This window comes from Macrotis lagotis, chromosome 2 (genome assembly GCF_037893015.1).
Source record: "Macrotis lagotis isolate mMagLag1 chromosome 2, bilby.v1.9.chrom.fasta, whole genome shotgun sequence".
Classification (NCBI taxonomy): domain Eukaryota; kingdom Metazoa; phylum Chordata; class Mammalia; order Peramelemorphia; family Peramelidae; genus Macrotis; species Macrotis lagotis.
In genome coordinates, this window is record NC_133659.1 from 167,548,485 (window position 1) to 167,564,842 (window position 16,358).

The window sequence follows — 16,358 nt, forward strand, 5'->3', positions numbered from 1 at the left end:
AAGAACAAAATAACTCAAAAAGAGAACAGTGTAGAGTTGAACCAGTTCATCAAAGTATCAAGATGGAAAAATAATGAGAGTATACCTAGTATATGGGTAAAGATCTAGGTAAAAAACTGAGAGATGGAGGGATAAGAGGTCAAGGATGAGGGCAAAGAAGAGGGCTTTTCATATATGCTGAGTATTCAAATTGAGTAAAATACAGATTTTACTATCAACAAGAATTATAGTTATTTGATGAGCTGCCATGTTTACTTCTTTTGGAGGTAAAGGAAGAAGTGCTCCCTTCATGGACACACATATCAATCTAACAACACCTTAGTAGAAAATATTCATGAATTGTTCCAAACTCATCATCACCTCAAAAACAGCCTCCTGGTGATGAGCTTCAATCAATTTAGCTAAATTGATGCTGAGCTGAGTAATTGGTGCACCTAGAATTAAAATTTTCACCACAATAGGACATGAATGAATTTTTATTCCCTTGGAATAGCCATTAACTATCAGAGTTCCTTAGGGGTTATAAGGAGGTAAGATAAGTCAAAATAATATTTATTAAGTGTTTACTTTACCAGACACTGAAGGAATGTTAGACAAAGGGTAAAGACTGCAGCAGAATACAGCTGTTCACAAAATTTCAGGCATATTTAGGTGGATCAAAATGTTTTCTACTTGTTGGTATTGGAGAGGGCATATTGACAGAGACCAATCCAGGGTGGATGAAAGAATTTGAAGAGTCAGTGGCTAAAATATTTAAGTGTAAGTAAAAATCAGTTCACTGGGGAAGGGAGTGAACCCAAAAGCCTGGAAATGCTGGCAGCTTGCGCCTGTATCTAGAGTCAAGTGAACCTTGATTTGAGGGAGTATGAGATGAATGAATGAGTACTAGGATGAATGCAGAGGTTGATAAAGCTTACCTGTGTATTGAGCTTTGAGACTTAATAAATGAGTGGGAGCTTTGAGGCCCAGGGCTCCTGTACACTCACATCCATCCCAGTTTTGAAGAGTAGTGATGAGGGTTCTGAATCAGATCCTGGCTATCAGAATGAATGAATTTCTGAGCCTTCCCCTTCTCCCTTCCTTTATAATCTCCCTATAAAAGAGAACACTTCAGGAATATGAATGAACCCAGAATTTAAGAGGGGAGTGAGAGCACTGACAACAACATGACTACCCTGGAATTTGTATGAGGGAAGTCCTCATAACAAGGAAGACTTTAGCTGACATCTTCACAAATAGCTACAAGTAAAAGTCAACTGGAAAAGTTATTAAGGAAGGTACAGAGTGTCATGCGATTCATAGGTGTTAAGGAAATATTTCCAGTTTTAGAGGTCAGGGAAGACTTCTTGGAAGGGGTGGGTGGTGTTGAAGAATGGAATAGAATGGAGCTGTGTAGGCTGACATTAGGAACTGTGTGGGAAAAGTCATGGAAGTGAGAAAAATAATAACTGCCAATTTATATAGTTGCAAAAGACTACATCACTATTTCATCCAAGCCTTACAACAGAAATCTTTTGAAAGAAGCAATACAGATTTTATTATCTCCATTTTATAGGTAAAGAAACTGAGACCCAGAGAGGTTAAGAGACTAGCCAAATATCAGAGGTGAGAATTCAAGTCCAGGTCCTAGAATGTCAGAGCAATGATTTGCTTTTTCTCCTGTTTGCTCTTCCTTCATTTTAGAAGAGGATCAATGACATGGTTTTTTTTTCTCCTATTGGCAAAAAGTAAATAATTTTCATAAGGAAAACAGTAATGCCCACATAACCAGTGCATTAGAGAGATTACTTTTCCGTTCATGTGAAGAATAGATGAGAGAAATCTAAGACTTGAAGATCAGTTGGGTTTTTTTTTAAGTAGTCCAAGGGAGAAATAATTGAGGGCCAAAATCATTGTGGTTACACTGGAAATGGTAAAGGAAGGGAGGTTTAAGAACTATTTCAGAAGCAAAAATCAATAGCACTTGGTGACTTACTGGATTTGGTCACTGAAGGAATTGAAGCAATCAAAGATGACAATGAGATTATAAGCCTGGGTGACTGGAAGTAGGGTTGTGTCATGAACAGAAACTATAAAGTTAGGAAGTAGAGCAGGTTTAGAGGAAAGAAGAGTTTCTGTGATTCACTGAACAAAGGATTTGAGTTTTAGTGGAAAGGTCTTTGGAACCCATCTAGTTCAGGGCTTCTTAATGTGGGAACTAAAGACCTCAAGGGTATGAGAATAATTAATAATAACAACCACCACTTGCATTTATATAATAGCCTTTTCCAATATAATTTCATTTAATGGTCATAAGAACCCTGAGAAGTATGTGCTGTGATTATTCTCATTTTACTGATGAGGAAACTGAGGCAGACAGAAGTTAAGAGATTTATCCTGGGTCATATTTCTAGTAAATGACTGAGGTGACATTTGAACTGAGGTCTTCCTGACTCCAGAATAGCTAGGTGGCACAGTGGATAGAATGCCAGACTTGGAGTCAGGAAGACCCTCTTTGTAAGTTAAAATATGACCTCAGATACTTTCTAGCTTTGTGATACTGAATATGTCATTTAACCATGCTTGCCTCAATTTCCTTATCTGTACAATGAGCCAGAGAAGGATGACAAACCACTTCAATACCTTTACCAAGAAAACCCCAAAAGGGATCATGAAGAATTGAACATGACTGAAAATATAACAGCAACTTTCTGACTTCAGGTCTTATTCTCTAAATAAGGGGGTTCATAAATTTGGGATTAGGCTTTTTAAAAACTTTTTGATAACTGTATTTCAATACAATTTCTTTCTTTTGTAGTCCTATGCATTTTGTTTAACACTATTCAAAATGTTATTATAAGAGAAAACCTATAAGTTTCACCAGACAGTCCAAGGGATTCACTCATGACCTAGAAAAGATTAAGAATCTATGATGAAGTCTAAGCCTCTCATAATACTGATGAGGAAAGTAAGAGCCTAAAAGGTAAATAAACTTGTCCACAATCACACAGGATTCAAACCCAGGTCTTATAATTCTAAATCTAGTGTATTTTTTCACTTTGATCAGCACTGAATTTGAAAAATCACAAGTAACCATCCCCTTCCTTCTTTAAAAAGATTTTTAGGGGGCGGTGCCAAGATGGCAGCATGAAGGCAAGAGTTCCCCAAAATTCATTCCCCAAAAAACTCCAAAAGCCATCAAATTATGACTCTAGCCAAAATTTAAAAGGGCAGAATACACAGAAAGACTGAGTAATAATTTCCCAGTCCAAGACAACTTAAAAGTTTCACGGCAAAGATCTGTTTCACCTGGGGGGTGGGGCAGGATTGGAAAAAGCCACTGGGAGAAGGCGCAGCTGCAACCAGAGCCACAACCACAGCACAGCACAGTGCAGCTGGGTCAGGTGCCTAGATCCCTTGGGGGTGGGGATTTGCCTCTGTGGCAGAGGGGGCTGTTTCCAGACCTCCTGGCTGGGATCATCAGGAACAGCTTGAAGGGGTGATGAGAGAACTCTGCCTCATCAGAGTGAGTGAGGAGTAAGTGCTGGCCTCAGAACAGCCCTGCAGTGAAAACCTGCAGCTGGAATCAGGGAAGCCAGCCAGTACCTCCAGAGTGCAGCCCACAGACAGTGGGGGGAGGGGTGGAGATAGCAGAGGTCTCTCTGTTCTCACTGGGGCAGGACTCAGCTGTTAGCCCACACTCCAATCTAGGTTGCACTTTGGGTTCAGAACCTCTCATAAGACCTTGGAGTATTTAAGGTCCCTGTGGGTTGTCCCCAAAAAAACCCCAAAGCCTTGGAAATACAGTAAATTAGTCATAGGCTGAGGAAATGAGCAAACAAAAGAAAAAGAAGAATCTGACCACAGAAAATGATTTTAGACCCCTGGAAGATTCAGAAGATAACAAAATCAAAGCTTCTGTACCCATAACCTCAAAGAGAAATAGAAAATGAGCTCAGGCTATGGATGAGCTCAAAAAAAAGACTTTAAAGCAATTAAGAGAGGTAGAGAAAAAAATTAGGAGGAGAATAAGAGCAATGCAGATAAATCATGAAAACCAAATCAGCAGCTTGGTGAAAGAAATATGAAAAAATACTGAAGCAAATAATGTTTAAAAAAAAGCAGTTTAGGCCAAATGGAAAAAGCAGCACAAAAAAGGCAAATGAGGAGAAGAATGCCTTAAAAAGTAGAATTGGGCAGCTGGAAAAGGAAAAAAGCTCTCTGAAGAAAATAATTCCTGGGGTGGCTAGGTGGTGCAGTGGATAAAGCACTGGCCCTGGAGTCAGGAGTACCTGGGTTCAAATCCAGCCTGAGACATTTAATAATTACCTAGCTGTGTGGCCTTGGGCAAGCCACTTAACCCCATTTGCCTTGCAAAAAAACCTAAAAAAAAAATAATTCCTTCAAATGCAGAATGGAACTAAAGGAAGCTGATGACTTTGCAAGAAATCAGGAAAGAATAAAATTGTTTCAAAAAAAAAAAACAAAAATTAGAAGAAAATGTGAAATATCTCATTTGAAAAACAACCAATCTCAAAAACAAATCCAGGAGAGATCATTTAAAAATTATTGGACCATCTGAAAGTCATGACAGGGAAAAGAGCCTAGACTTCATTTTTTCAAGAAATAATACAGCAAAAGTATGCTACAAGTATGCTAAGATGCTAGAAGCAGGTAAAATAGAAATTGAGGGAATTCACCAATCACCTCCTGAAAAAGATCCCAAAAGAAAAACTTCAGGGAATATTATAGCCAAATTCCAAAACTCCCAAGTCAAAGAGAAAATACTAAAAGCTTCCAGAAGCAAACAATTCAACTACCATGGCTCTATAGTCAGGATTATACAGGATCTGCCAGCATCTATATTAAGGGCTCATGGGGATTGGAATATGATATTCCGGAAGGCAAAAGATCTTGGTTTACAACCAAGAATCAACTACCCAGCAAAACTAAACATCCTCTTTCAGGGGAAAAGATGGACTTTCAATGAAGCACAGGACTTTCAAACTTTCCTATTAAAACAACCAGAGCTGAACAGAAAGTTTGATCTCCAAGTACAGCACTCAGGTGAACCATAGAGGGGGTGAACAAGAAGGACTAATTATGAGGAACTTAATGATGTTAAACTGTTTGCATTCCTGCATTAGAAGAAGATACTGATAACTCATATATGAACTTTCTTATTTATAAGAGCAGTTAGAAGGAGCATATATAGACAAGGCACAGGAAGGAGCTGAATATAATTGTATAATATAGTAAAAAGATGTAGCCAATGGGTGATAAAGGAAAGTACTGGACGGAAGAGAAAGGAGAGGAAGAAGGGGCTAAGATATTTCACATAAGAGTCAAGAAAAAGCTTTTTCAGTGGAGTGGAACAGGGGAAGACAAGGGGAATGAGTGAGACTTCATTCTCATCAGAAATGGCTCAGAGAGGAAATAACATACATACTTAATGGAGTATAGAAATCTATCTTACCCTAGAGAAAAATGAGAAGAAAGGAATGGGATAAGGGGGAAAGGGGGGAGGGAAGGGGGAATAGGTGATAGAATGGAGGGAAGATCATGGGAGAAGGTATGCAGATACAACACACTTTTGAACAGGGAAAGGGTGAAAGAAGAAAGAGAATAGAATAAGGAGATTAGGGAGGAATAGAACGGAGGGAAATAAAGCTAGTAATAGTGACTGTGGAAAAATATATTGAGGCAGCTTCTCAGATGGACTTATGTTAAAAAGGCAACTCATCCCAGAGACAGAGCCAATGGAATCAGATTAAAGTATACTTTTTTCCTCTCACTTCATTTCTCCTGAGGTTTTTCTATCTTTTTTGGGGGGGGGATATTTACTCTCACAACAAGATTATTATAATAATATAAAACAAATAAACCAAAAAAAAGAAAAAACTGAATTGGTGATTTCTATTATTTCATCATAAGAAGGCCTCATTACTGAGGAATTTGATGACAGTATTATAACAGTACTCCATTATTATTATTATTATTATTATTATTATTAAAAAATTTAATTTAACAACATCAAATAAAATGAACTTTTCCATATATAAAATGAAGCAGGAAGGGGGGGGGGGGAAGATTGTACAGGTAGGAGATGCTAGGCAGTGCAATGGATAGATGTTGAACTGAGTCAGGAAGACCAGATACTTCTGATCACTACAGTGGAGATCACTTGATACTCTTTCCTTCTTTGGCTTTAATGACATAGCTTTGTCATAGTTCTCCTATTTCCCTAATCATTCTTTCTTTTTCTCTTCTAGTCCTAGGTGTAGGTTACATTCATTGGGTTGGAAATAATTCCTAGTAGTCACTCCCTCTTCCCCTTCAATCTTCCAGACTGTAAAGGTACATTTTTTATTTCCCCCTACATTAGTCATGTTGTGAAAGAAAACACAGACAAAAGCAACAAGAAAAACAAAGAAAAAGTCATCTTCAATTGGCAATCAGACTCCATCAGTTCCCCCGCTGGAAATTGGTAGCATCATTTTTATCATAAGTCCTTTAGAAAAATCTTGAACCATTATATTGTTGAGAATAGCTAAGTGACTCACAGTTGATCATCATTCAGTGTTGCTTTTAGGGGATACAATGTTTTTCTGGTTCTGCTCATTTCACTTTGAATCAGATTATGTAAGTCTCTCAGTTTTTCTGAGAACATTCTGTTTATCATTTTTTCTAGCAAATAGTGTTTCTATCACAATCATAATTAAGATTTTTTCAGGGGTCCCAGCGCCACGGCCCCGCCAGCTCCGGAGGGTACTACAAGTTCAGCAGCTTCACCCAGAAGCTGGCTAGGGCCTGGGCCTCATCCGCCTACAGCCCTCAGGGTTTAAAACCTGTGACATCCTCAGAATCACCACCTATCATATTTTCCACACCAACAAAATTTGCCTCAGAAATAGCTCCATATGATTATGCTGGGAAAAACAAAGTTCCAGAGCTGCAGAAATTTTTTCAGAAGTCTGATGGTCTACCTGTCCACTTGAAACACGGTCTACCTGACCAAATGCTCTATCAGACCACCATGGCTTTGACTCTGGGAGGGACCATCTACTGCCTGATAGCTCTCTACATGGCTTCACAACCCAAAAATAAATGAACTGCATTTCATAATACTGATTTATTAACAAGAGTTTTGGCATAAAACCCTTTGAATTGTCTATTTTCCTAATAGTGATTTTTTTGACCTGTGTAAGTTTATATTGTTCAGAATGAATTAGAGGTCTGATCAATGAGGAAACATTTTGGTTGGTTGGTTTCTGAAAAGAAGTGGGTTATCAGAACATTTTGAAGTTAGTTATTATTCAAGCAAAAGTGATGATGCCCTTCTAATTTGACCTCTCATATTTCTCCAGAGGTTGGCAGGCTAGCTCATTCACAACTCACTTTGATAAGGCCACCAGACATTTCTGGTTGTGCCTTCCAGCCCACAAGAGAGATTCTAAGTTGGGGAAGCTTTTCTGTCACCAGATGTGCTGGGAGGAGGGGATTCACTGAAGCCAGCACCAGTGATAGCAAGGCCTTTAACATCCTGATGCCAAAAATCTGTTCTTTCTGACACCACAGGTTTCACTGTGAATTTAATTTGTTGTTAATTTGGGGAATTTTTTCATCTTGCAGCATGGTATTAATAGAAATTATATTCTGTTAACTATCCATAATACCTGTAACTTTGTCATATAGTTTCAAAGAGGTTATATGCCTGATCTTTAAATATTCCAGAAATGAAGATTCTGTATTTATTCCACCATGGGAACAGAACAGCTCTTATTGAAAGTTTTGCACTTTGGACTGAACTGTTGTACAGTATTTCCCTCCCTGTGGTTCTTCTTTACTCTTGTTAAATTGCTGTAGCCTTATGGTATAATTTATTTTTGCTTGTGGAATAAATGCAAGAATTGAAAAGTTAAAAAAAAGATTTTTTCAAATATTCCCCAATTGATAGACATCCCTTCAATTTCCAATTTTAAAGGCACATTTTCTAAGTTAAATTTGCAAGAGGAAATCCTAAGATCTTCTCTAATCAATTATAGATGTAGCTTCAGGAAGGACCTTAATCCAACATTCTCATTTTACAGATGAGGAATCCCAGCAAAGCTGTTACTTGGTAGCAACATATTGGTAACAACAAAGTCAAGACTTGGACTCCAAAATCAGTCCACTTTTTAATATATTCCACTACACTCTCTAATTAGGAGTGTATATTAAAAAATAAATTTCCTACACAATGTCTTCCTGGTGTACCTCATCATGGCCTTGAGTTCTCAGACTAAGACAGCAAGCTCAGGCAAGTCTTGCCATATAAGTAACATATATAAACAGGCTCATTCTGGAGATATGTCATAAGCCTGTCAGCCTAGTTAAATCCAAGAAGATTTATCACCCTGGCTAGACCCCAGGTAATGAGTTGTTTTTTTTCCACCATCACAACACATGAGCAACATCTGACCACTTACTAAAATGTGAAAATGACTCATATCATAAGGTATTTTATGATTTATAAAATATGTTTGTGATTTGCATCAATGTGGGTGGTTGTGTTCAGATATTTGAAATCACTAATTAAGTACTTGTTGCTGGATTATTTGGGGTGGGGAAAATACAAGGAAGGGCAGGGGGATACTAAAGCTGATCTAAAAGAAATCTTTCATTGTGAAAGATGGAAAAGTGCTGATCTGGAATTAGAGAACATTGGTTTCAATCTTTTGTGTTGGTTATGGGCAAGATGTGTTAACCTCTCTGTATCTCAGTTGCCTCATCTATAAAGTGAGAGCTATGAATTGGAAGATCTTTCAGTTCCTTCCCATTTTCAATCTATGAAGTCCCTATGATGTCTAGGCTGGGAAAATAGGGAAAAAAAGGTAATCCATCCTCCCAGAATACATTCACTGGTTTGGGGTATTCAATCCTTCCCTTCTCTCCATCATAAATCAAGCTTTCTTGAATCCTAAGTTAATTCTCAGTCAATTAGGACACTTTCTGATAACATGAGTAGGGGAGAAGTTTGTGGAATTTCAACCAAATCACTAGAATGTGCCCAATCATGTAATGAATTATCTATTTTCCCCAAACCCCACCTTGGATAAGGCCCTGAGAGGTATCACTGTACCAAAAACTCATAGATTTAGAGCTGAAAGGTGATTTAGAAATCATCTAACTGGGGCAGCTAGGTAGCACAGTGGATAGAGCACTGGTCCTGGAGTCAGGAGGACCTGAGTACAATTCAGCCTCAGACACTTTCTAGCTATGTGACCTTGGGCAAGTCACTTAACTCTATTACCTTGCTAAAACAAAAAAAAATAAAATAAATAGAAATCATCTAATCTAACTCCTTAGCTTTATAAATAAGGAAACTGAGGCCCAAGAGGTTGAAGGCTTTTTCCCAAGGTCATACTAGTAGCAAGTAGAAAAACTGGTATTTGAGCTCAGGTCATATGACTTCAAAAGTGACTCGACTAAAGTCACACAGTCTATGCTAGATCTGGAGCTAGAACTTAGAACTCCTAACTTCCAAGTCAATACTCTTTCAACTAGGCTTTTCTAGAAGCAAATGAAAAACTTCTTGGACAATTAGTCACAGAAGGACTTAGAATGAGTGAGAGGTTGGACTGTGGTGAGAGGGACAGAAGTTTCTAGAAGGGAATGGCCTCTAAGTAAGTCATTTTCTTTAAAGTAAGCATACCAAACTGTCATTTTGACCCAACCATCCCTTTTTCCTCCTTCTTTCGGATTTCTCTCCCTCCTTTGCAGATAATCCACTCAAGTGCTCAGTCTTAATGAGTTCTCACCCCTCCAGCGAAATCTTAAAATTAGCTTATTACATTAAAATGCAAATGACTGAAACCAAGCTTAAAAAGTATAAGAGCTCCCAAGGATATTCGCATTTTAACCCAGCAAGAGCCTTGAACTAAAGAGATGAGACTTTTGGTTGTCTTTGAGGTGTCAGAAAAGGGTGTGAGAATTATTATTTTTTGAGATTGCTATGATCAATCATCTAAAGAGGGAGTGGAGGGGTGGGGTGGGATGTTCTAAGATTTAGGGCAGATTCTTCCCCTAAGCTCAGCTGGTTTCTAGTTGTCAGTTTCTGGGACTTCTGACCAGGGTGTATGTAGTATGTCCATGCCAGTGGGAAAATGATGTCATGGTTTAGTAAAAATTCTGACTTTGGCACTTGCAAGCCATATGATATTAGATTCAGATGATTGAATGTAAAATTCTGTAGAAATAGAAGTTCTTATTATAGAGTCAATTAGGTGACATAGTGGTTAGAGGACTGAGCCTGGAGTCAGGAAGACCTGATTTTGAATGCTTCCTCTGGCACTGACTAGCTGTGTAACCCTGGGAAAGCCCTTAACTATTGTCTGCCTCAGTTTACTCAACTATAAAATGGGAAGAATAATAATAGTATGTTCTTTCAGGGTTTTTCTGAGCAATGAGCAAAATGACTAGAACAATAAGAAATTCCTTAGCTATACAATGAGAATATATTCCAATCCTAAACCCAAAGAAGGGGAAATAGCTGATTTTTTAAGTGATTGTGTGCACTTATTTGTTTGAAATGCCAACAAACACACCATCAGAAAGTTTTCTAATTGTCTGAAAATTAACCTAGAAAGAACTTGGTTCATGGTGGAGGGAAGTGTCCTGGGAGGAAAAATAACATTTCTGATTGTTGTCCAGTATGGAAGAAATCACAATGGACCAACCTAGTTCTGGAGAATTGGCATCATAAATTTAGAAAACCTTCACTGGCCTAATGTATGGCTGGCAAACATACTAAGGGTTATGCAACTAGACAACTCACATTCTACCAGAGTAACATAATGTGTGAAGAGAAAAAGGGAAGGTGAGAAGATGAAGACCAGGATGAGAATCTATACCCCCTACTTGCTGACCTTTATATATCTCTCTTCCCTCTACCCTAGGATTTTTTCCCTGGGGATCCATTGATGGGCTGAGACACACCCCTGGATATAGGAGGAGGTGACCTAATTTTATAGAGATGACAGATATCTGAGACAGCATAACGGCAATGGAAAGAGCAATAAATTTCCTATCTAGTTGTCCTTGGTCTAGTCACTTAAAATCTGAGTCTCAGTTTCCTCATCTGGAAAATGAGGAAGTTGGATAAAAAGACTTCTAAGCCATTTCCCAATCGAGAAATGGTCAAAGGATATGAATAGGTAGTTCTCAGATGAAAAAACTAAAGCTATCTATAGTTATATGGAAAAAATGCTCTAAATCACTATTAGTTAAAGAAATGCAAACTAAAATAACTCTATTGGAGGCTAATATGACAGAAAAGGAAAAGGTTGGAGGGGATGTGGGAAAACTGGGACAATAATGCATTGTTGGCAGAGTTGTGAATTGACCCAACCATTATGGAGAGCAATTTGGAACTATGCAGAAAGGGCATACCCTTTGATCCAGAAATACCACTACTGGATCTGTATCCCAAAAAGATCATAAAAAAGCTAGAAAAGACTGACAAATACAAAAGTATTTATAACAGTTCTTTTTGTGGTGGCAAAGAATTTAAAATTGAGTTGATACCCAGCAATTGGAGAATGACTGAGGATGTGATATATGAATGGAATGGAATGGAATGGAATACTATTTTTCTATAAGAAATGATGAGCAGGCAGATTTCAGAAAAACCTGGAAAGATTTATATGAATTGATACAAAGTCAGGTGAGCAGAACCAGAACACAACAGTAGCCACATCGTGTGATCAAATATGATAGGCTTGGCTCATCTCAGGAATGTAGTAATCAAAGACAATTCTAAAAGATTTGTGAAGGAAAACATCCAAAGAAAGAACTATGGAGTCTGAATGTAAATCAAAGCATACTATTTTCACTTTTTTAAAATTTTTATTTGTTTTCTTTATCATGGTTTTCCCTTTTATTCTCATTCTTATTTCATAATATGATTAATACTGAAAAATCTTTAATATGATTGTGCCTGTATATAACCTATACAAGATTTCTTGCTGTCTTGGGGAGGTAGAGAGAAAAGGAGGGAGAAAATTTTCCAAAAATGAATTTTGAAAACTATCTCCAAATGTAATTGGGGGGAAAGTACAATTAAGATAAATTTTTATAAAGAAGAAAAAGACCTCTAAGTTCCCTTCTAGTTCTAAATCAATGATCTTAGATTCAGATCTGGGAATATTTCAGAGGCTAGTTAGTTAGAGGAGTTTTGATATCTTTGTTCTTCTTTGTTTTATTTTAAGTAAAGTTTTATAATAGTTATAGAATCTATGATAATCTATGGGAGCTGCAGGAAGTTTCTGAGCATCTTCAGATATGGTCCACCTAAGTTCAACTACCTGCCCCACCATCATCACCCCTATTCCCCCAAAGAGAAGTAACTTGCCCAAGTCATAAAAGGCAACAAGGGGTAGAGATAAGATTTGAACCCAGGTTTGCTGAATTCCAGTTCTCTGTTATCTCTAATACACAACATTAAAGATCAAAGGGATTGGTCAAAGGAAAGACAGATATCAGTTAAGGAGGGTCCTAGGATGAGGGAGGTGTTGGTGAATAAAGGAGAAGAAGACACTACTTTTGAGATTCCAAGATTTATTGGTAGGGGCACAAATGCCCACTTACATTGAGACAGGCATACATAGACACATTAGCAGAACACAAAACTAAAGAATGAAATTTATGACACCACAAAAGTTATACAATCCACTGAGTAGAGGTTCAACTCAGAAGGTACAGATAAGGTTGAGATGGGGGTGGAGGCAGGACAAGGGAGAGAATAATCTCCCCTCTTTCAATGTCTGTCCCCTGTCCTAGAGATGGACAAAATAAGCAGATAGAGAAAGGGAATGAGGACCACCTAGGCTAGGGAAAGCATGAGGTAAGCTTTGGTGGTGTTTCTCTCTCTAACTTCATTTTATGCTGAGAAGAGGTCCTGGGATGGGGACCTTGGGAAAATTACTATTGTTTGAGGGGCCAATGCTACTGCTGCTTCTGCTGATGCTGCTCCACAGGAGGGAAGCAGTCTTTCTGAGCCTGTGGGACAAGCTCAGACTCTTTGTTGGAGATGGGAACTTCAATACACCCTTGAGGCTCCTGCTGGGGTTCCAGGTTCTCCTGCTGCTGCTCTTCCTTCTCCTCCAATTGCTGCTTCAACTCCTCTTCTTTCTGCTCCAGCTGTTGTTTCAACTGCTGCTCCAGCTTCTCTCTCTGGAGCTGTTCTTCCTGATGTTCTAGCTGCTGATCTTGTTGATGTTCCAGTTGCTCTACTTCCTTATGTTCCAGGTGCTGATCTTGCTTAGATTCCAACTGCTGCTCCAGCTGCTCCTTCAGGAGCTGTTCTTCCTTATGTTCTAGATTCTGATCTTGCTTAGATTCCAACTGCTGCTCCAGCTGCTCCTTCAGGAGCTGTTCTTCCTTATGTTCTAGATTCTGATCTTGCTTAGATTCCAACTGCTGCTCCAGCTGCTCCTTCAGGAGCTGTTCTTCCTTATGTTCTAGACTCTGATCTTGCTTAGATTCCAACTGCTGCTCCAGCTGTTCCTTCAGGAGCTGTTCTTCCTTATGTTCTAGATTCTGATCTTGCTTAGATTCCAACTGCTGCTCCAGCTGCTCCTTCAGGAGCTGTTCTTCCTTATGTTCTAGATTCTGATCTTGCTTAGATTCCAACTGCTGCTCCAGCTGCTCCTTCAGGAGCTGTTCTTCCTTATGTTCTAGATTCTGATCTTGCTTAGATTCCAACTGCTGCTCCAGCTGCTCCTTCAGGAGCTGTTCTTCCTTATGTTCTAGACTCTGATCTTGCTTAGATTCCAACTGCTGCTCCAGCTGCTCCTTCAAGAGCTGTTCTTCCTTATGTTCTAGATTCTGATCTTGCTTAGATTCCAACTCCTGCTCCAACTGCTCCTTCAGAAGCTGTTCTTCCTTATGTTCCAGGTGCTGTTCTTGTCTATGTTCCCTCTCTTGCTCCAGTTGCTGATCTCCTTTCTGTTCCAACTGTGGAGTAAGAACAGGAATTCTCTTCACTGGAGTGGTGTGCTCTTCTTGAATGTGTAAGACTTGCTCAGTCTCAGGGCATGGTGCAGGGACTGGCGTGGGTTGCTTCACTTGTTCCTGTGGGACAGGGACAGGGATCTGGGGCAGGGACTGTTTACACTGCTCCTGACTGAGAGCAGGGGGAAGGCTCACGGATTGTTTGTGCTGATAATTAGACATCCTGGAGGTGATGTTAATTCTACCTAAAACAACAACAAAAAAAGAATTTATAAGTTACCACAGGAGCTGAGGACCTAATTTTTTCTCATTTAGAACATAAAATTGAGAAGTTAGAAACCAGGAACAATAGGCAGCACCTGACTTCTCATTTGGAAAGCATCCCACTGAACTGAGGAGCTCTACTATTCTCCTGAGAATGGAGGAGGACAGTGACTCAGGCTTAGGGTTAGGGTTGCAGAGAGAGATGGCTGTAGCTTGGTCATCATCCTTATTGGTAGTATCAAATTAGCACCCTGGACCCTGGAGACTTTAAGACTTGCAAAACCACTTACGTTATCTCATTTGATGTTCATAGTAACTATATGAGCTAGGTACTAGTCATTATTACCAAGGGTAAATGAGAAAAGTTAAGTGGTTTGCTGGAGATCATAGAAATATTAAGTGTCTATGGAAGAATTTAAATTCAAGTCTTTCTGATTTCAAGTCTAGCACACTGTGCCCTATAGCTGCCCAATCCCTGAGGATTGAGTCTTTGTTAACCACAAAGTAAAGCAATGACCACTCCACCTCTTATTATAGATGAGGTAACTTTTCCAAGGTCTGATTGGGACCCAGGAGCCCTATTCTAATTTACCTCTTTCTAATATAACACATTTTTGTTCTTTGGTTATTTTTCAGTTGTGGCCAACCCATCATCACCCCATTTGGGGTTTTCTTGGAAAGATACTGGAATGGCTTGTCATTTCTTTCTCTGGCTCATTTTCTAGATGAGGAATCTGAGGCAAACAGGGTTAAATGAATGCTCAGTGTCATGAAACTAGTAAGTTTCAGAAGCCAGATTTGAACTCACTAATATGGGCCTTTCTGACTCCAGGTCCAGCGTTCTGTCCACTGTGCTACCTAGTTGTTCCATGTAACATCCTACCTCTTTAATAACCAATACCACTGCCATTAGAGGTGAAATGGGAATGAGACAAGGAATAGAGAAAGGACTTTCCCTTTGAGATTCTTCCTTTCCTAAACCTAAAATCTGTAATATTCCAACTTTTTATCCACTGGATAAAATCCATTTAATATTGTTTGTGCATAGAAAAGCTGTCAGATTTGCTGATAGAACACCTGGATTAGGATTCCAGCTCTGCAATTCACTGACCTTCTCTTTGCCTCATCTGTAAAATGAGGAGTTTGAACTAGATGACCTTTAAGGTCCTATTCAGATCTAAATCTATGATCCAATGATCTTGATACTCTGATTCCCCCAAAACATAAATTCTATTCCTTCTAGGAAATGACTGACACACCTCTTCCCAGATCCCAGGCTTGGGATGAAAGGCAAACTAGCCCCAGCACCCCCTTCCCACCTACCTACCCCCATCACAGACTATATTTCTAAGTCAAATGTATTATTATAGATTCATATGTTTTTTAATTGTCTGTGCTTTTCTTTCCTTTCTACAAGACAGACAAAGATTTACAGGCTAAGTATACATTACTGAGCTAGAGAAACACCTCTAGCTACAACTGGAGAACCTTCATAACTTTCAACCCTCTCCCCACCCTCCCATAGCTGACCAGGCTTCCAAGATCTGTGGCCATGAAGTTAACCACACAGAAGGAACACACCACTCTGAAGACCCCAGGATCAGTTGGCTAAGACTTACCAGTATTCACCAGGGGAAGCTGAACAGCAGTCTGCAGATGTATACAATGCTGAGCACTAAGTGGGAGAGGCTTTATAATCCAACCTTCCACGTGTGGGGCACTGGAGAAGGATGGGGAATGACTGGTTTCACCACCCCAGGTTGGTCAACTTCCTCTAGTCCCTTCTTGACTCATGCTCAAATCTGGCGGCCAACTCCCCCTCAGGGCTCTTTCTTCCAGCGACAGCTCCTATGCCCCTGAAGTGTTCTCTAGTGTGACACTCAACTGATGGGGAATTTGCTAGGGTCTCTATGGGTGAGGCAAATAGCCTTGGGGTCCTGGGCCCCATTTCTTCTTCCTTGTGACCTTAGCCTTACCTCTTCATTTCCTCACTTATAAAATGGACTCAGGGTTCTGGGCCCCATTTCTCCTTGTGACCTTAGCTATGCCTCTCCTCATCTGTAAAATGGGATAATCATATTTATTGAAATGTGCCATAAATCTCAAGGGTCTAAAGGAGAAAG

At 39.3% G+C, this 16,358-nt stretch overlaps 2 protein-coding genes across 2 annotated transcripts; one reads left to right on the forward strand and one right to left on the reverse strand.

The window, feature by feature from the left end:
- The first annotated feature begins 92 nt into the window (after nucleotides 1–92).
- On the forward strand, nucleotides 93–7,259 carry LOC141511282 (cytochrome c oxidase subunit 7A2-like, mitochondrial). Its single transcript, XM_074220519.1, has 2 exons — nucleotides 93–138; nucleotides 6,747–7,259. The coding sequence occupies exons 1-2, from the start codon at nucleotides 93–95 to the stop codon at nucleotides 7,088–7,090; spliced, it is 390 nt and encodes a 129-aa protein (XP_074076620.1). The 3' UTR covers nucleotides 7,091–7,259.
- A 5,300-nt stretch (nucleotides 7,260–12,559) lies between these two features.
- LOC141513547 (uncharacterized) lies at nucleotides 12,560–15,993 on the reverse strand. Its single transcript, XM_074223479.1, has 2 exons — nucleotides 15,855–15,993; nucleotides 12,560–14,216 (listed from the first exon to the last, which is right to left on the reverse strand). The coding sequence occupies exon 2, from the start codon at nucleotides 14,191–14,193 to the stop codon at nucleotides 12,964–12,966; it is 1,230 nt and encodes a 409-aa protein (XP_074079580.1). The 5' UTR covers nucleotides 14,194–14,216; nucleotides 15,855–15,993; the 3' UTR covers nucleotides 12,560–12,963.
- Nucleotides 15,994–16,358: the final 365 nt, after the last annotated feature.